The 21,873-nt window shown below is 41.2% G+C and overlaps 1 protein-coding gene across 3 annotated transcripts in view; it reads left to right on the plus strand.

Moving 5' to 3' along the window:
* LOC129859169 (5'-AMP-activated protein kinase subunit gamma-2-like) overlaps window positions 1-21,873 on the plus strand; it is a 101,813-nt gene that overhangs the window by 40,549 nt on the left and 39,391 nt on the right. The window contains exon 1 of one of the 3 annotated variants that reach the window (XM_055928614.1): window positions 12,185-12,871. The exons of the other annotated variants lie outside the window; for them this stretch is intronic. Coding sequence (XP_055784589.1) covers window positions 12,772-12,871 — 100 coding nt within the window. The 5' untranslated portion in view covers window positions 12,185-12,771. Of the gene's footprint in view, window positions 1-12,184; window positions 12,872-21,873 lie in introns of those variants that run through there. 3 annotated transcript variants of the gene reach the window in all.

A 21,873-nucleotide genomic window follows, 5' to 3' on the forward strand; every position in this document is an offset into this window, starting at 1 on the left:
TGCTCCGGAGAGTAAAGCAAGACACAGGTTGAGCCCCGAGACGCATGAAGCACAGCGCCCGCTGCCTCTGGGTGGAGGATGCACGAAAAATACAAACAATTCCACTTCTCCAAACTTTCACAGATGTAACCACTCCCAGTTTGTCCTTTACCCAGCCTGAAACAACCGACGGGTCAGAAAAAAAGCAGGAATCGTAAACCTACCGGTCCAAAATCATCTCTAGAACTCCCATGGCAACCATTGGAAGTGTCTACCACACCTGTATCCGCAGGTACTTCATCCTGGTCTGGCTCCTACATTGTTTAACACAAAAACAACCAATCTATTTACAGACATGTACATCATTTATCACAGTGTGTAATATATAAATATAAAAGATTTGAGAAGTTTGACCAACTAGGTAGAACAGAAGGAGTGAGTACAACAGAAATACAATGTTTATATACAGTACTGGTCAATGTTTGGACACACCTACTCACCACCCCTGCCTTGTCACAACACAACTGATTGGCTCAAATGCATTAAGAAGGAAAGAAATTCCACAGATTTACTTTTAACAAGGCACACCTGATAATTGAAATGCATTCCAGGTGACTACCTCATGAAGCTGGTTGAGAGAATGCCAAGAGTGTGCAAAGCTGTCATCAAGGCAAAGGGTGGCTACTTTGAAGAATCTAAAATATATCATATATTTAGATTTGTTTTACACTTTTTTGGTTACTACATGATTCCATATGTGTTATTTCATAGTTTTGATGCCTTCACTATTATTCTACAATGTAGAAATTTGTGAAAAATAAAGAAAAAGCCTTGAATGAGTGGGTGTGTCAACTTCTGAGTGGTACTGTATATTGACTGCAATATTGGGAAAGCAAATTTTTTTTTTTAACCTTTATTTAACTAGGCAAGTCATGTGTTATTTGGAAATAGAAAATAACCAAAAGGCCTGTACTCTGCATATGCTCCCAATTACCACCTTTATTGACCAACGTTTTCATGCAGAAGGATCTTCATCAGGTGACAAAAGGTGAAATTAAGCTCTGATTCATAAAAAGGTGTGCTTCCGCTGGGACAATGAGAATTTGCATTGGTTAGGGCAGCACTCACTCTCTGTTCTACCTCCTTGGTCTAACCTAAGCTCTCACCAGCACATCTGTGTATTTCCCCTTATTACAAAAACAAGTTTGTTAATTGACCAGAACCTGATTTGCAAAAGTAAGAACATGTGCAAAAACTATTTGCATGATCATATACTTCTATAACAAGGCTCACATATACAACAACCATGCAACACATGAAGTTCAGTAGAAGCTTTTATTGAAGAGGTCAAATCCAGAGGTTCCAATCAAACACGTTCATTGAACTTTGCAAAACAAACATCTCGTATACTCTGAGTATACCAAACATTAAGAACACCTTCCTAATATTGAGTTGCATCCCCTCCCTTTTTGCCCTCAGAACAGCCTCAGTTTGTCAGGGCATGGACTCTACAAGGTGCCGAAAGTGTTCCACATGGATGCTGGGCCCATGTTGACTCCAATGGTTCCCACAGTTGTGTCAAGCTGGCTGGATGTCCTTTGGGTGGTGTACCATTCTTGATAAACACAGGAAACTGTTGAGTGTGAAAAATCCAGCAGCGTTGCAGTTCTTGACACAAACCAGTGCGCCTGGCACCTACTACCATACCCTTTTCAAAGGCAATTTAAATATTTTGTCTTGCCCATTCACCCTCTGAATGGCACACATGCACAATCCATGTCTCAATTGTCTCGAGGCTTAGAAGTCCTTCTTTAACCTGTCTCCTGTGGATTTAACGAGTGACATCAATAAGGGATCATAGCTTTCACCTGGATTCACCTGGTCAGTCTGTCATTAAAAGCAGGTGTTCTTAATATTTTGTATACTCAGTTTGGTAAATAAAAAGTATTAGAAGTACTTCCATATTGGATAATATAGTTCTTGGAGTGGTCTACACTTTCTGTGTGTAAATAAATGACAACCCAAGATCCTCAGTACAAAATCTGTACAAAAAATCATATTCTACAGTTAATCTTTGCAATGTCTTGAATTGGAAAAAACATATGGGCAAATACATTACTATGAATGAACATGGCAATTGTGGGACAAAGTTATTGAATTGTCTAGTATAAGCAATGTAAGAGCAAGAGATTCCGGAATAATAGACTTCGAAGTATGTCAGATACCAGTAGTGTGCTTTCAAGCACACTTACAAGGCAGTATGTCTGATTAAACTAGTGCTCCTGCTGAAGCAAGCACACCAATAACAGTAGTGTCCCTGTTTATCAAGCACACCAATAACAGTAGTGTTCCTGTTTTCATCAAGCACACCAATAACAGTAGTGTTCCTGTTTTCATCAAGCACACCAATAACAGTAGTGTCCCTGTTTATCAAGCACACCAATAACAGTAGTGTCCCTGTTTATCAAGCACACCAATAACAGTAGTGTCCCGGTTTTCATCAAGCACACCAATAACAGTAGTGTCCCTGTTTTCATCAAGCACACCAATAACAGTAGTGTTCCTGTTTTCATCAAGCACACCAATAACAGTAGTGTTCCCGTTTATCAAGCACACCAATAACAGTAGTGTTCCTGTTTTCATCAAGCACACCAATAACAGTAGTGTTCCTGTTTTCATCAAGCGCACCAATAACAGTAGTGTTCCTGTTTTCATCAAGCACACCAATAACAGTAGTGTCCCTGTTTTCATCAAGCACACCAATAACAGTAGTGTTCCTGTTTTCATCAAGCACACCAATAACAGTAGTGTTCCTGTTTTCATCAAGCACACCAATAACAGTAGTGTTCCTGTTTTCATCAAGCACACCAATAACAGTAGTGTTCCTGTTTTCATCAAGCACACCAATAACAGTAGTGTTCCTGTTTTCATCAAGCACACCAATAACAGTAGTGTTCCCGTTTATCAAGCACACCAATAACAGTAGTGTTCCTGTTTTCATCAAGCACACCAATAACAGTAGTGTCCCTGTTTTCATCAAGCACACCAATAACAGTAGTGTTCCTGTTTTCATCAAGCACACCAATAACAGTAGTGTTCCTGTTTTCATCAAGCACACCAATAACAGTAGTGTTCCTGTTTTCATCAAGCACACCAATAACAGTAGTGTTCCTGTTTTCATCAAGCACACCAATAACAGTAGTGTTCCTGTTTTCATCAAGCACACCAATAACAGTAGTGTCCCTGTTTTCATCAAGCACACCAATAACAGTAGTGTTCCTGTTTTCATCAAGCACACCAATAACAGTAGTGTTCCTGTTTTCATCAAGCACACCAATAACAGTAGTGTTCCTGTTTTCATCAAGCACACCAATAACAGTAGTGTTCCTGTTTTCATCAAGCACACCAATAACAGTAGTGTTCCTGTTTTCATCAAGCACACCAATAACAGTAGTGTCCCTGTTTTCATCAAGCACACCAATAACAGTAGTGTTCCTGTTTTCATCAAGCACACCAATAACAGTAGTGTTCCTGTTTTCATCAAGCACACCAATAACAGTAGTGTCCCTGTTTTCATCAAGCACACCAATAACAGTAGTGTTCCTGTTTTCATCAAGCACACTAATAATAAAAAAGTATGTCAGATTGCAGAAGTGAGATTTTAACAAGCACACTAATTCATCTGCATCATCAGACAGTAGGACAATAGTACGAGATCTGTTGCATAATGCCAGGTTGACCTCATACAGAGAGCATAAGTGGTCAAAACAACTGCTCCCTCTTTCTCTCACTGTCTCTCTCTTACGCACACGCACATGCACTCACACACACACACACCATTGATACGCACACACACACACAGGAGTGGTCTGTGTATCTAGGCCACTGGAGGTCCGATTAGACCCCTGGACCTGCTGGAATGTTGTTTTGATGGAGTTGTTTTTCCAGAGATAACTAGGGGCTTCTGCAGAGACAACATCATGCCCTTGATCGGTGTACAGATCATTGTTCCCACTGGAAAAACTGGTTGCAATGACGTTAAGACATCATGTGCCATTTCTTGCACGCTAGGTTATATATATTGTCACAGGACTGTATAGATCGCTTGAATGTAGATTGCACCTGGTAAGGAAGTGCAGAAAGGCTTTTATCTACCATGTACAGTGCATTCTGGAAGTATTCAGACCACTTGACTTTTTCCACAGTTTGTTACGTTACAGCCTTATTCTAAAATAGTTTAAATAAATTGTTTTCCTCATCAATCAACACACAATACCCCATAATGACAAAGCAAAAACAGGTTTTCAGAAATACCTTATTTACATAAGTATTCAGACCTTTTGCTATGAGACTCGGAATTGACCTCAGGTGCATCCTGTATCCACTGATCATCCTTGAGATGTTACTACAACTTGATTGGAGTCCACCTGTGGTAAATTCAATTGATTGGACATGATTTGGAAAGGCACACACCTGTCCATATAAGGTCCCACTGTTGACCGTGCCTGTCAGAGCAAAAGCCAAGCCATGAGGTTGAAGGAATTGTCCATAGAGCTCCGAGACATGATTGTGTCGAGGCACAGATCTGGGGAAGGGTACTAAAAAGGTCCCCCATTGGTGGTTCGCCATTGAAGGTCCCGAAGAACACAGTGGCCTCCATCATTCTTAAATGTAAGAAGTTTGGAACCACCAATACTCTTCCTAGAGCTGGCCGCCCGGCGAAACTGAGCAAATGGGGGAGAAGGGCCTTGGTAAGGGAGGTGACCATGAACCCGAGGGTCACTCTGACAGAGCTCCAGAGTTCCTCTGTTTAGATGGGAGAACCTTCCAGGAGGTTCTGCAGCACTCCAGCCAATCAGGCCTTTATGGTAGTGGCCAGATGGAAGCCACTCCTCAGTAAAAGACACACGAGCACTGTTTTGAGTTTGCCAAAAGCCACCTAAAGACCATGAGAAACAAGATTCTCTGATCTGATGAAACCAAGATGGAACTCTTTGACCTGAATGCCCAGCGTAATGTCTGGAGGAAACCTGGCACCATCCCTACGTTGAAGCATGCTGGTGGCAGCATCATGCTGTGGGGATGTTTTTCAGTGGCAGGGGTTGGGAGACTAGTCAGGATCGAGGGAAAGATGAACAGAGCAAAGTACAGAGAGATCCTTGATGAAAACCTGCTCCAGGACCTCAGACTGGGGACAAAGGTTCCCCTTCCAACAGGACAATGACCCGAGGCACACAGCCCAGACAACACAGGAGGGGCTTTGGGACAAGTCTCTGAATGTCCTTGAGGGGCCCAGCCAGGACACGGACTTGAACCCATTCAAATATCTCTAGAGAGACCTGAAAATAGCTATGCAGCGACATTCCCCCATCCAACCTGACTGAGCTTGAGAGGATCTGCAGAGAAGAATGGGATAAATACATTTACATTACATTTAAGTCATTTAGCAGACGCTCTTATCCAGAGCGACTTACAAATTGGTGCATTCACATGGTGTGCCAAGCTTGTAGCGTCATACCCAAGAAGACTCTAAGCTGTAATCGCTGCCAAAGGTGCTTCAATAAAGTACTGAGTAAAGGGTCTGAATATTTATGTAAATGTGATATTTCCATTTTTTATTTTATCCACCACCGTTCAAAAGTTTAGGGTCAATTAGAAATGTCCTTGTTTTTGAAAGAAAAGCCCTTTTTTTATCCATTAAAATAACATCAAATTGAATAGAAATACAGTATAGACATTGTTAATGTTTTAAATGAGTATTGAAGTTGGAAACGGCAGATTTTTTTGTGGAATATCTACATAGGCGTACAGAGGCCCATTATCAGCAACCATCACTCCTGTGTTCCAATGGCACGTTGTGTTAGATAATCCAAGTTGATCATTTTAAAAGGATAATTGATCATTAGAAAACCCTTTTGCAATTATGTTAGCACAGCTGAAAACTGTTGTCCTGATTCAAGAAGCAGTACAACTGGCCATCTTTAGACTAGTTGAGTATCTGGAGCACTAAGTATCTCACAAGTCCTCAACTGGCAGCTTCACTAAATAGTACCCGCAAAACACCAGTCTCATCGTCAACAGTGAAGAGGAGACTCCGGGATGCTGGCCTTCTAGGCGGAGTTCCTCTGTCCAGTGTCTGTGTTCTTTTACCCATCTTAATATTTTCTTGTTATTGGCCAGTCTGAAATATGGCTTTTTCTTTGCAACTCTGCCTAGAAGGCCAGCATCCCGGAGACGCCTCCTCACTGTTGACGTTGAGACTGGTGTTTTGCCTGTAATCGAACCCACAAATGCTGATGCTCCAGATACTCAACTAGTCTAAAGAAGGCCAGTTGTATTGCTTCTTTAATCAGTACAACAGTTTTCAGCTGTGCTAACATAATCGCAAAAGGGTTTTCTAATGATCAATTATCCTTTTAAAATTATAAACTTGGATTAGCTAACACAATGTGCCATTGGAACACAGAAGTGATGGTTGCTGATAATGGGCCTCTGTACGCCTATGTAGATATTCTATTTAAAAAATCAGCCGTTTCCAACTTCAATACTCATTTACAACATTAACAATGTCTACACTGTATTTCTGATCAATTTTGTTATTTTAATGGACAAAAAATGTGCTTTTCTTTCAAAAACAAGGGCATTTCTAAGGGACCCCAAACTTTTGAACAGTAGTATACCTTTGCAACAATTTCTAAAAACCTGTTTTTGCTTTGTAATTATGGGGTATTGTGTGTAGATTGATGATGGAAAAAACAACTTCATCCATTTTAGAATAAGGCTGTATCGTAACAAAATGTGGAAAAAGTCAAGGGGTCTGAATACTTAACGAATGCGCTGTATGTACTGTACATTGGGAAGTGCCAATGGTAGCAGTCTTGGCAGATTTAAATGTTGTAAAAGTCTGTGAGAAAGAAGTCCCCTTGCTTTGTATGATGATGTCATGTTCCTGAGTCTACCTTCAAACAAATGTGTACTTGAGATTCTGCAGTCCCATCCTACTACTGGGCCAGTGGTCCTAAGTTACCGCACACTGGTGAGTGTTGGAGGAGGCCATAGGAAGGTGTTGTCAATCAACCTTGGATCTGTCCCGTCACCGTGGTTTCAGTCCCGACACATTGTGCCCTCTACTGGCCATGTCAGTACAGTATACAATAACAACGGTCCAGTGCTTTAAGCAGGTGCTGGAGATGACATAGTATGTTAAGCAAAAGGAAAGAGAAGATTATGTGCACTGTTTAAGGACGCAACATTTCAACCTTCAAGCTGTGGTATGCAGGCTATCGGCAACCAATGTTACTGGTAGAGAGGTTAGTGTAGATCATGTTACTGGTAGAGAGGTTAGTGTAGCTCGTGTTACTGGTAGAGAGGTTAGTGTAGATCGTGTTACTGGTAGAGAGGTTAGTGTAGATCGTGTTACTGGTAGAGAGGTTAGTGTAGCTCGTGTTACTGGTAGAGAGGTTAGTGTAGCTCGTGTTACTGGTAGAGAGGTTAGTGTAGCTCGTGTTACTGATAGAGAGGTTAGTGTAGATCGTGTTACTGGTGGAGAGGTTAGTGTAGACCGTGTTACTGGTGGAGAGGTTAGTGTAGATCGTGTTACTGGTGGAGAGGTTAGTGTAGATCGTGTTACTGGTGGAGAGGTCAGTGTAGATCATTTCCTCCCCGAGCAGCTTTTCAATGGTGTGTGTTTGTGTTTGTATATCCCTTAGTATGAATTATACCTCTATGTGGACTAAATGTTTGTATATCTGTTAGTGTGAAGCATACCTCTGTGTGGACTAAATGTTTGTATATCTGTTAGTGTGAAGCATACCTCTGTGTGGACTAAATGTTTGTATATCTGTTAGTGTGAAGCATACCTCTGTGTGGACTAAATGTTTGTATATCTGTTAGTGTGAAGCATACCTCTGTGTGGACTAAATGTTTGTATATCTGTTAGTGTGAAGCATACCTCTGTGTGGAATAAATGTGTGTGTGTTCGTATAGCCTATGCTTCACTGTGATTCTCTGTGTACCGAGTGACCACACAGCAGCAGCTCCCCCTAAACCCTCCAGCAGAAATCCCATAATCACTCTCCCCTTTCACAACCCCAGTCGCTCGGCAACCATCAAATAAACAGAGCATCGCCAGTGAGCGTCCTCGCGCGCGGAGCAGCTGACTGGCCAGTTAGCACTGGAACAGGAGAGTGACATCAGGGTGTCACAGAAGCCCTTATTTTAGCGGCGTGACAGTCACAACGTTCTCAGAGTCAGTGTAAATGTCGGGCCTCCCTATTAGCCACATGACTGGGCTAAATCTCTCTGCACACTGTCCAGAAAAGGGATTCCATCATGGATCCCTCCATCTTAGGGCAGGAATGAACATCCAGTACCCTGGAACTCTGTGGCTGAATACTTGCTCCAAAGGCATATCTAGATCAAAATGCTTGCCAGATTACAGTGTATTTGTATTTCCAAATTCAAGCAGTGTTTTTGCTCTCTGTTAATTGCTAACTTGTGGAGGGCAAACTGAAAGCAGAAAGAAAAGCATCGTAGGACCTTAGAAATGCTTGTGTGTTGTGAGAAAGGCCCATTCTCAGCCACATTGCGAGCCGTGCTTTAGAGAACAGAGGGAGGACAATGTTTAGTTGTGAATGAATTATGTTGGAATTGTGAGTATGGGTGCAAGTCACTTAGGTATGTGAGTACACTAAAACACCCCTCAATCATTCAGATTTGTTGTATGGATTGTGGGCTGCTGAGTTGAGAAACATGCTGTCACACGTACATGACAATATGTGTGTCTTCTCTTGGTGTGTGTGGTCATTTTGTTTTGTGGTTAGCCATTCTGTTTGATTGTGTAAGAAACATTGGTGGCCTGTCCATGAACCAGACAGTAGATGTGTGGCTGTACTGGCTGGCTTCATTCTGCTGTAATACTGAGCTCTAGTTATGGAATTGTGGGAAACAGTTATAGTTGGCCTGGATAGGGCTGAGCGATATGGCCAACATATCAGATCACGGTATAATTTTTTTTTTTTTTAAATGGACGGAATGACGGTATTTCATATTTTAAATAATAAAAGTTCTAAATTTGCTATATGAGTAGTGCGTGACCTTAGAATGTATGTGTTGCCACCCTAAGTGATTTCAATGGGTCTTTCTCCATTCTGATAGTTTTATACAGTTTTTTTCTGCATTTTCATCAATTTCTGCATTTCCTGCACTCATTTTAAATTATTTCGACACTGCCATGTGTGGGTGAACAATATGGGCAAACAATCTAGGCCATATATTATTTATTTATTAACACTGGTTAGACTACTGACCATTCTCCCTTCTCAATACGGATATCAAGTTATTTGGCTTACAAGGAGAGCTTAGTCTTGGTTGCCGTGGAAAGAGGTTTTGACAGGTGTTTGTGCTCATTGGAGATTGGCTATTCATCCTATAATCACCCTATAGGGGGTGAGGCCAGGGACTTTAACAGTTTGCAACTCTTTTGCTTATAGCACAACCCATAGTTATACTCTGTTGTTGTGAAGTTGACATGTAGTGATGGAGAGAAGGATCTTCCTCTGGTGCAGATCTGGACAGGTTAAATCAAGCGCAGCTAAAGTTTTAGAAAGCCAACAAACCCAGGTATGGTACAGTCCTTGAACACAGGTTTGGTACAGTCCTTGAACACACGTTTGGTACAGTCCTTGAACACAGGTTTGGTACAGTCCTTGAACACAGGTTTGGTACAGTCCTTGAACACAGGTCTGGTACAGTCCTTGAACACAGGTTTGGTACAGTCCTTGAACACAGGTATGGTACAGTCCTTGAACACAGGTATGGTACAGTCCTTGAACACAGGTATGGTACAGTCCTTGAACACAGGTATGGTACAGTCCTTGAACACAGGTATGGTACAGTCCTTGAACACAGGTATGGTACAGTCCTTGAACACAGGTTTGGTACAGTCCTTGAACACAGGTATGGTACAGTCCTTGAACACAGGTTTGGTACAGTCCTTGAACACAGGTTTGGTACAGACCTCACATTTCGTTCTTAGTATGTTGCCATATTCTGCATTAGCATGCAAGTTCACCAGGTTCTCACTTCAAACCAAGCTGCGTTAGAGGCACCTTTGACAGACGGGTAGGTCATTTCCACACATGGCTCCCACTCTGTAAATTCTTGTGTGTTTTAAGAGGTTTTATTAAGAAGGTGTCAACAGGTGAGTAATTAGCATGGCCTAGACTGATCTGGATTCTGTCCAGGAACACAAGTTGACCTTCAGCAGCCAGCAGATGAGGTTGTCATAGAATCCCGCAGAATTGAACCCTCCCACCCCCACCCCTTTATGAATGTATTGAACTATTATGTACATGTTTTCCCATGAGCCCCCAGTGCTGCAGGGTTAGTACTGGGGTGTGATAAAGTAAGGGACCTATACTGTGAGTAAGGACTATAATGGTAAAGGTCATGGCTTGAAGCCATGATGCAAACAAGTGATAACAACATACACACACACACACCCCAACACATTTTTATCTGCTGAATGTGTACCAGCAGTACATGAAAGGATTCCGAGCTAAATGTCCAAGTGGTCAAGCAAAGTCAGGGACATTTCTCACAATCTCTCTTCCATCTTGTTCGCTATCTCTCTCTGCCCCACGGTCTCTGCCCTTCTCTCTTTGTCTTTCTCTCTCTTTCCCTCCCTCACACAACCTCTCTATCTTGTTATCTCGCTCTCATTTGCCCTTTCTCTCCCCCTCTCCCTTTCTCCATCTCCCTCCCCCCTCTTCCTCTCTCCCCCTCCCTCTCACCCTTCTCTCTTTGGCCTGTACTCCTAATTGCATTTAGGTTTAAAAAAAAAAGAAGAAAGTCAAACGATTTTGGGAGGGATTAGTTAAATCCCGCTCACAAGAAGAAAAAAAATCGGACTTAAATAAGGTTGCTTGGAGATTTACTGGCACATTAGTGCCCCTCTAAACAGGAAATCACAAGGCAGAGACAGGGATATGATGAATATGAGAGGAGATCCATCAGAGCCTATTTAATTATTCTTATATAAGCCAAACACTGCCGTCTGAAGAAGAGTCGAGCCATTTTTACATTGTCACAGTTTTCTGGGGTTGCAATGGGCATCAATGAGGGGATGGAGGGGGCATTTGGCAATTTAAGTTTGGTTTCAGTCGGTTATTCCTGATCTCTTTGTCGTCAACATTAATTATGGACTTTGGCTCCCAGGTAGGAGGTGTAAAGAGCTTTGTGGAATTATAATGTTAGTGTTGATTTGTTGTTGCTTTTGAATTCTCTGTTGTGACTTCATTAGCCCCATGGTGTTTACAATACAACTGACTGTGTGGTCGCTGCTGACCTGTGGCGTTTTCCAGAACGACGACTGCGTTGACGAAACAATCTGCTCTCCCTCTCACACACGCCCCTGCTCCAGCCAGTGTTCAGTTGAGCGTAGACTTCCCAAAGAAAGAAATATCACCACTCTTAAAAAAGACTGCTCCCTACACACAAACCAACTCAAGCTTACCTCAGATAGTCTTTAGCATATCAGGGGCTGAGAAAAGAACAGTAGCTCTGAGGCCGTGTGCTGCTCTTCCATGCAGAAGGCAGAATGCTCAACCCCACAAAAAACGTCTCCAAAGCTTTGGATTTTTACAAAAGTGCTATTAATGATGGTCTCCCTGAACAAGATTGGTAGTTTTGTTCAAGTTAAAAATCCTCAGGACCACCCAGGCTTTACCTATGACTAGCCAGGTAGTTCCCAGCATACTTTTCCCTTCTCATACTAACCTGTGGTCTGTAATTTACAGGTACTGATGCTTGTCACTGGGGCATCGGCTTAGTCCATGCATTAGTGTGTGTGAGTGTGTGGCTTTGACCCTTGAATGAAAAATATTATGTATCAGTGAACGTCCATCGTATTCTCCATCCTGATTGTTGATTTCTACTGAGGCACTTCTGTAATAAAACCATGTTATATTGTTAGATACCTGTTATCAACACTAGCACATGCTAAAGCAACACTACGCAGGAAAGTTGTGTGTTGTGTGAGAGAGATGGAGAGTTCTGGAAGAACAGGAGAGCTTGAGCGGCAGCCGGGGGGGGGTTGTCAGGGCTTTGCTCAGAGCCAATCGCTGTCAGAGATAAAGAGTGTGTGTGTGTGTGTGTGAGAGAGGGAGCGGGTTTCGTTTCCTTTTACAGCCTCTGTGATGCAGTCTCTTTTTTAAAGGAACACCAGCCACACAGCTGTACATGACAGTCTACGGCAGCAGGGACTCTGTTGCTGCTGGACGCCTCAGTGGATCAGAGCGTTCAAACATTCAGAGGGAGGTAGAGAGAGAGAGAGAGCTGCAGGGAAAGAAGGACAGAACAGGTTCTCTTGGGAAGTGCGTTTAAGAAGAATAGCCGATTCAGAGCTGAAGGAGATTTATGAGACCAGCTCTCCTCTGGGGGTTAAGCTTTCAGCCTGTCTGCCTGATTTCTTTCCTGCTTCCCTTCCTACTGTGTTTCTACTGTGAACTATCTAGCTGGCTCTAATCTCAGTCTCTCCACGCTGCCTATTTTGGAGAGAACCCCTGGGATCATCTACTTGGATTGACGGTCACTACTCAGTATTGTCCTTGGATCAGTTTGGCAGGGCTCCTAAAGGAGAATATTGACCCAGCTTGTTTCAAGTGCGGATTCTGCAAGGTGAACATTGATGCTTGAATCGGGTCTTGTCAGGCTTGATTGAATCATATCTCGTATTTAGTTGGATATGTTCTACTTGGGTTTATACACTATACTTGTGTCCCATCGTGCCCCATGAAGCGATTCGGGAGCCTGAGGGCGAGCAAGAAGAAGAAGGAGCCGGACAGACGGACAGGGAGGAGGCAGTCCGAGCCCCATGACCTCTTGGGAAACAGTAAGCGGGCAGCATTTGTGTACACACTAATACCAATTTGTACGTAAACAGTTACAGTAGATGTGATTTAAACGTGTAGGTTTGTACATTTACTGCCAAAACTGTAGCAAGTCTTCAGAAAAGCTCAGTGAGTAACTGTGTGGGAGTGAGTGTTTGGATGCTTGGATCTAACACAAAGTCCACTGTCTTCTCAAGGAGCTGGCTTGATGTCCCATGTGATACTGGAAGGCTTCAGAAGCTTAGGATGTAATGTCACCAGGGTGTTGATAGCATGAAAAGCCAGAGAAAGATAGTTCCTATTGAGAGGGAGAAACTGCCAGTGAAACAACTAAGGCATTTCAGTTATCCGTTTTAGTAACATAAGGGAAGATTTTTTACATTTATTATGACACAATTTGAAAAACGCATTCATGGGCCTGATCTCAATTTGGGGTAGTGCACTCTCACTGTGGGCCACGCTGGCTGGATAGCTAATTTCCCAGAGTGCCTGCAGTTCATTCTTTGGATTGATACTGAGTTCTCTTATGTCCTTTCACAGCGAGGAAAGGATACGCTCCTTCCACATACACACACGTATTTTTGCCATCAGGGAATGGAAAACGGTTCCATTGTAAACTAAAACCAGCCATTTACGTAATCACCATGGCTACTGTCAGTGAATGAGAATGGAGTGACAGATTACAGTGTGAAGGCCTGAGATTACAGGAATACTTCTGGGGATGGCCAAAATTTAAAGCCACATTTAGACCGCAGAGACAGTTGCTATTTTGCATTATTGACGTTATGCTTAGGATTTTTTTATTCACATTTAAAAGTGGAATTAGGTGTTCCTAGTTTTTTTTAGTACAAATGAGAAATATAAATAAAATGAACAGAGCAATACAGCATAGGTTTGAATGTCTGACATGGATAACATTTGATTAAAAAGACACTACTTTTTCCTAATTAGCTGCCTTGAAATTACTCGACAGCTCTGAAGTTCTTAAAACGCCATGACGCCAATGTCAAATACGTTTCCTGGTAGATGTGAGGGGTGTCATACAGTCTTGTCATCTATGCTCTTTCAAATAGCATCCCCAACAAGTGATAAACAGAGAGCTTTTAAAGAACCTTTTGGTTTAACTTCACTCATCGAAGGGCTGACATTTGAACATTTCCTGGCAACACTCCATCTAGTAACAAAACGTGTGTTCATTAGGCACCAAACAGAAGAAAACGGAGTAAAACCGCAAGGAACAACCTGGACCTGGAAATGCTTGTAGTTATTTACAGTATTTCAGCATCACATACTGCATCACTGATTCTTTATTTACTGCCTGTAGTTTTTTATTTTCCAATAGAGGATGATCATTTAAGGTGAGAGGGAAATGTTTGAATACATGAGCTTTGACTGTCCATACTTTGGGTGGGGTGATTGTCTGTTTGTTTTCACAGATTGTATTTAGATTGAAATCTGCATCCAAACTGTCAACCGGGTGTTTGCAGAGAAATTCAAAACTGTATTAGCGCTGTGCAGAAAGTTTGAATGGGTATTCAGTGGAGTTTCGTTTGACATGGAGGAATGCAGTTGTTTTCTGACGTCATTAGGTGGCACTGTTGGCTTCCTTTAGAATTCAAACGTCTTCCTTTTTCAGATCACGAATCAACAACAGTGAATACATATTTTGTTGTGTTTTACCAAAATCTGTGCAAATAATTACAGTTTATCCCGAGTATATTGGTGCAGGCCTATGAAAAAGTGTACTGATCGATGTTTAGTATAATGCGGTCAGGGTATTTGCACACTTTAAAACTGCACCTCTACTGTCTGGCTGTTGTGTGCAAAGCTTTTTGAGGAATGACATTGGAGGACATAGCAAGTCAGACTCTTACCGTTATGAAAACATAGTGCCATTGATTGATTAGTCAATCAATCAATGTATTGGTCACCTCCCTACTTATGATCACACAATTAAAGTCATTATACAGTAGTTATGTAAAGTCTGGAAAGGTCATAGTTTGTTGCCCCCGCAAGCCATTGAATGTGGTTAGAGGCTTTCTTCATTATCCAAATGATTAATGTCTAGCTCTAGGTAGAGTCGAACCAGTAACACTTCTAATACTGTAGGTCTGAATGGGTGACCAGTGACCACTCATCCAAATGATTGGATGTGAAGAATAAGTCAGCAGTATTTCTCCCTTGTAAAACACTGGAGGTGTCACATGGCAGTGTGCGTGTGAAAAGTGTAAATCTAACTTTCCTATTAGGTTCTGTTTTGGTTAATGCTCCCCTGCCCACCCTGAAATGCATGCTGGTACCGCCTGCTGAATGGTCTCGCCTCTGTCACCTTACATGACACTGTCGCAGATGGAAACTCCCCAATAGTGCGCTCTCTCTCTCGCTCTCATACACACACTCTGTTACCATGGTTCTCACACCATGACATCCCATGAGTCAACTTGTTGATTATATGGCACTATGATCTAATGAAACCCAGGGCTTGTTTGACTTCTAAGTCGTTAGGATTTTTTTCTAGTTTTATTTAAGTATGACACTTTAGGCATGTTGTTTATCATGTTTATCAAAGCTAAAATGGATTACAGTTAAATGCAGACCACCCACACATCCCTGCTAATCCAAATGGATTGTGAGCTGTCAAATAACTAAATAATTGTCTCTTTCAGTCAGTTTGTACTGTGCCATTTTATTTTATCAGCTGGCGAGCGCGTCAGGCGTACTGTGCTTATTTATTTCTCTCCATCTGCTTCATGATGTAGCAGTGACTAGGGTTGCAAAGGGAGGGTATATTACTTGACACTTTCAATGTTTTTACAAGTTATTCAAGTATAAAATGACCAAAGTTACAATAGATTGCCATAGATTTAATGTAAATTACCCAAATTACTGTAGATTCCGGTAACTTTGGTAAATTACTTGTAGCTTTGCAACGCTAACAGTGACACATCAAGTACAAAATACAAATATAATGGTGCAGTGAAGACTCAGACAAGATAATCACAAAAAGCTCTACTGCTAGCCAATGAGTTCAACATTTTGAATGCATTGAAATGAGTTGTTATACACCCGTCCAATGTCATGTGTATGGTAACAAAAGGAGACTTTTGGTAGACAGGGGTTGAGTGTTTTTTTTTGTCATAAGCAGTGGCGATTTTAGCATGTAAATCTTAGTCGGGCAAAAAAAACTATGTGGGATGCATGCCAGCAAAGCCACTGCACAACACTAAATAATACATTAATTGCACTATACCGGTGACAAACTGTGCACACAAACTGTTAGGGCCTACATAAAGCTGTCCCAACAGCAGAGTCCCAACATCAGTCCCAACACTTTACCACTGCTACACCTGGCTATCAGCGGAGCCTTGTCTGGCAGTGAAACAGTTCATTCAGCCTCAATTACTGCCATTTAAAAAGTAATGGCTGATATGGCTGACTTGCTTAAACAAATGTGGTTTCTACTGACAATTGAAATGTACAAACTATGGCATAAGGGGACAACAAGCGGATAAGATGCAATCTGTAATTTGGATTAAGACATTAATGAGCGAGCTAGGACGGACGTAGTCAATATAACTATTTGTTCAACACTTTTGTTCTTACAGTGTTATCCCTGAACACCAAGTCAGAACCATAGGATAAATAAAGGGGGCATATAAGCAGACAATGAAAGCTCTTACAATATTCGATGATTACTTTTGTCAAAAATAGGTTATAGGCTACAACTACAAATACCTAGGTGTCTGGTTACACTGTAAACTCTCCTTCCAGACCCACATCAAACATCTCCAATCCAAAGTCAAATCTAGAATTGGCTTCCTATTCCGCAACAAAGCATCCTTTACTCATGCTGCCAAACATACCCTTGTAAAACTGACCATCCTACCAATCCTCGACTTCGGTGATGTCATTTACAAAATAGCCTCCAAAACCCTACTCAATAAATTGGATGCAGTCTATCACAGTGCCATCCGTTTTGTCACCAAAGCCCCATATACTACCCACCACTGCGACCTGTACACTCTCGTTGGCTGGCCCTCGCTTCATACTCGTCGCCAAACCCATTGGTTCCAGGTCATCTACAAGACCCTGCTAGGTAAAGTCCCCCCTTATCTCAGCTCGCTGGTCACCATAGCAGCACCTACCCGTAGCACGCGCTCCAGCAGGTATATCTCTCTAGTCACCCCCAAAACCAATTCTTCTTTTGGACGCCTCTCCTTCCAGTTCTCTGCTGCCAATGACTGGAACGAACTACAAAAATCTCTGAAACTGGAAACACCTATCTCCCTCACTAGCTTTAAGCACCAGCTGTCAGAGCAGCTCATAGATTACTGCACCTGTACATAACCCATCTACAATTTAGCCCAAACAACTACCTCTTTACCTACTGTATTTATTTATTAATTTATTTTGCTCCTTTGCACCCCATTATTTCTGTCTCTACTTTGCACTTTCTTCCAATGCAAACCAACCATTCCAGTGTTTTTTTTAGTTTTTATTTTACTTGCTGTGTTGTACTCACTTCGCCTCCATGGCCTTTTTATATTTTTATTTATTTATACATATATCTGTTTGCCTTCACCCCCCTTATCTCACCTCACTTGCTCACATTGTATATACTGTAGACTTATTTTTTTCACTGTATTATTGACTATATGTTTGTTTTTACTCCATGTGTAACTATGTGTTGTTGTATGTGTCGAACTGCTTTGCTTTATCTTGGCCAGGTCGCAATTGTAAATGAGAACGTGTTCTCAATTTGCCTACCTGGTTAAATAAAGGTTAAATAAAAAAAATTTAAAAAAAATGTGCACCGCCAAGTCAGAACAGTAGGCGAAATTAAGAGGTGAAAATAGACCAAATTATTTGGGGGAGGCACATGACTAACAGCTTACCACACAACATATACTTAGTATTACTTTCTTAGCTACAGTATACATATTTCCCTGGCATATTACATAATTTATGCTGCAGTATACAATACATTTTTGGATTCACCTTTTTTTGTATTTTATTGCAAAAGCAGCAGCTACTCTTCCTGGAAACCATGCATAATACAGAACATCAATAGACAAGAACAGCTCCAGGACAGAACTACATAATAAAATAAAAAAAGGCACACACAGCCTACATGTCAATACATACACACAAACAGTCTGGGGTCAAATAGGGGAGAGGCATTGTGCCGTGAGGTGTTGCTTTATCTGTTTTTTTAAACCGGGTTTGCTGTTTATTTGAGCAATATGAGATGAAAGCAAGTTCCATGCAATAAGGGCTCTATATAATACTGTACGCTTTCTTGAATTTGTTCTGGATTCGGGGACTGTAAAAAGACCCCTGGTGGCATGTCTGGTGGGATAAGTGTGTGTGTCAGAGCTGTGTGTAAGTTGACTATGTAAACAATCTGGGATTTCCAACACATTGTTTCTTATAAAAGTAAGTGATGCAGTCAGTCTCTCCGCAACTCTTAGCAAAGAGAGACTGGCATGCATAGTATTTATATCAGCCCTCTGATTACAATGAGAGCAAAACGTGCCGCTCTGTTCTGGGCCAGCTGCATCTTAACTAGGTCTTTCCTTGCAGCACTGGACAACACGACTGAACAATAATCAAGATTAGACAAAACTAGAGCCTGCAGAACTTGCTTTTTGGAGTGTGGTTTTAAAAAAGCAGAGCATCTCTTTATTACGGACAGACCTCTCCCCATCTTCACAATCATTGAATCTATTTGTTTTGATCATGACAGTTTACAATCTAAGCTTACGCCAAGTAATTTAGTCTCCTCAACTTGTTCAACAGCCACACCATTCATTACCAGATTCAGCTGAGGTCTAGAATTTGTACCAAATACAATGCTCTTAGTTTTAGAGATGTTCAGGACCAGTTTATTATTGGCCACCCATTCCAAAACAGACTGCAACTCTTTGTTAAGGATTTCAGTGACTTCATTAGCTGTGGTTGCTGATGTGTGTATGGTTGAATCATCAGCGTACATGGACACACATGCTTTGTTTAATGCCAATGGCAGGTCATTGGTGAAAATAAAAAAAGAGTAGAGGGCCTAGAGAGCTGCCCTGTGGTACACCACACTTTTCACTTTTTATTTTTTTTTCACTTTTCGCAGTGGTCCTTCATGGGCAAATTTTGCCATCAAAGTCTGCCATTCTCTGGATTTATGGTGCTTTCAAGACCACTGGTCGAATCATGACGTTAGTGATCTTCAGGTCACAGCTCTAGAAACAGGCCAGAGTTCCGGATTTACAATTCCGAGTTGGATGAAAGTTCAAAATGTATTTTCCCAGTCGTAGCTATTTTTCCCTGAGTTCCCAGTTGTCTTGAATTCACTAAAGTCAGATTTTGTAGTTCCGAGTTAACCTGTCTGGCTCTGGCGTTCCGCTAGCGGAACTCCTCCCACATTCCACCGAAAAGGCAGAGCGCGAAATTCAAAAGATATTTTTTAGAAATATTTAACTTTCACACATTAACAAGTCCAATACAGCAAATGAAAGATACACATCTTGTGAATCCAGTCAACATGTCCGATTTTTAAAATGTTTTACAGCGAAAACACCACATATTTATGTTAGCTCACCACCAAATACAAAAAAGGACAGACATTTTTCACCGCACAGGTAGCATGCACAAAGCCAACCTAACTAACCAAGAACCAACCAAACTAACTTCATCAGATGACAGTCTTATAACATGTTATACAATAAATCTATGTTTTGTTCGAAAAATGTGCATATTTGAGGTATAAATCAGTTTTACATTGCAGCTACCATCACAGCTACCGTCAGAAATAGAACCGAAGCAGCCAGAGTAATTAGACACCAACGTCAAATACCTAAATACTCATCATAAAACATTTCTGAAAAATCGATGGTGTACAGCAAATGAAAGACAAACATCTTGTGAATCCAGCCAATATTTCCGATTTTTCAAAAGTGTTTTACAGCGAAAACACAATATAGCATTATATTAGCTTACTACAATAGCCTACCACACTACCGCATTCATTCATCAAGGCACGTTAGCGATAGCAATAGGCACGTTAGCGATAGGGAATAAACCAGCAAAAGATATTAATTTTCACTAACCTTCATAAACCTTCATCAGATGACAGTCCTATAACATCAGGTTATACATACACTTATGTTTTGTTCGAAAATGTGCATATTTAGAGCTGAAATCAGTGGTTATACATTGTGCTAACGTAGCATCTTTTTCCCAGAATGTGCGGATATTTTTATGACACTCCAACTATTCTGACCAAATAACTATTCATAAACGTTACTAGAAACGACATGTTGTATAGGAAATGATAGATACACTAGTTCTTAATGCAATCGCCGTGTTAGAATTCTAAAAATAACTTCATTACGACATCCAGCTTAAGTATAGCGAGAGAGTACCCAAGATCTGGGCGCAAACGACTAGTACAACATGTTCGACAGATATATGAAATAGCATCATAAAATGGGTCCTACTTTTGATGATCTTTCATCAGAATGTTGTACAAGGGGTCCTTTGTCGGCAACAATCGTTGTTTGGATTTAGAATGTCCTCTTCTCCAGTCAATTAGCACGGAAAGCTAGCAAAGTAGCGTGAAGCTCTCCTTCCTGAACAAAGGCACACAACGCAACACGCCTAACGTCCCGAATAAATTTCAATAATCTAATAAGACTATATTGAAAAAACATACTTTATGATGATATTGTCACATGTATCAAATAAAATCAAAGCCGGAGATATTAGTCGTCCATAACGACAGCTTTTCAGAAGGCAAAACCAGGTCCCTTCACGCGCTCTCCAGAAAACAGGAAACTGGTGACACGTCATGCCGAGAGCTTTTATTCGACCCCAGATCAAGTTATTCACTCCATTTCTTCTCTCACTGCCTGTCGACATCTAGTGGAAGACGTATGAAGTGCATCTATACTAATAAATATCAAGGACATTAATAGGCAGGCCCTAGAACAGAGCATCGATTTCAGCTTTTCCACTTCCTGTCAGGAAGTTTGCTGCAAAAGGTATTCTGTTTTACTCACAGATATAATTCAAACGGTTTTAGAAACTAGAGTGTTTTCTATCCAATAGTAGTAATAATATGCATATTGTACGAGCAAGAATTGAGTACGAGGCCGTTTAAATTGGGCACGATTTTCCCCCAAAGTGAAAACAGCGCCCTCTGTCCTCAACAGGTTAACAGTTGTTTTGAACGGGGCACAAATCATGCTTTATTGACAGCATGGCCAATGTTGAATGTTTATCATTTTAAACTAGGAAAAGAGACCCTTCATCTTAGACTTGGTAACACACAGCCACTCCACTGAATAGCAGGCTAATGACTGCTTTGCAATGCTTGCAGGTAGTCACTGATTCCTTCCAAACCACTCATTGTTGAATTTGCGATTTCCAACTTGTGTAATGTTTGTGTCCAATGGCCGATGAGCACCGATACGTTTTATCTATATTTTCTCTTCATTATTTCTCTTCATATGACTAGGATTAAAAAGGATTTGCCAGTAGATTATCGACTTGATTTATGATGACTGCTAGCTAAGATTTTGAAAGTATGATGATCAGTCCAATAAAAGCTACTGTAGATATAACGTGATTTGAAGTCATTTTATCTGTGGCCAATTATCTTGAGCCTTCTTGGAAGGGCACTTCTAATGTAACTCTATGGCAGCACCCAAGGGGCTATAATTTGAGGTCTACCCTTAGACTTGGCAGTGACGTAGTGTCCTCATGAGTGACAGAACACTGAGCCAATCACGGCACAATTCTCCATATTTTCTGCTACCTTGCCCCACCAGCACAGAAAGCACTGAGCTAGGCTGAAACTCCTGCATTTTGGAGCTGCCTTACTCAAGAAAACAAGAAAGAGACCATGTTTCTGGCAGCTTCATTAACTCAATGATATATGTATATATATATATATATATATATATTTGACATTGTTTGCAATCTGATATGTGACACGAATGAATGCCAAAAT

Source organism: Salvelinus fontinalis, chromosome 7 (assembly GCF_029448725.1).
Source record: "Salvelinus fontinalis isolate EN_2023a chromosome 7, ASM2944872v1, whole genome shotgun sequence".
Classification (NCBI taxonomy): Eukaryota; Metazoa; Chordata; class Actinopteri; order Salmoniformes; family Salmonidae; genus Salvelinus; species Salvelinus fontinalis.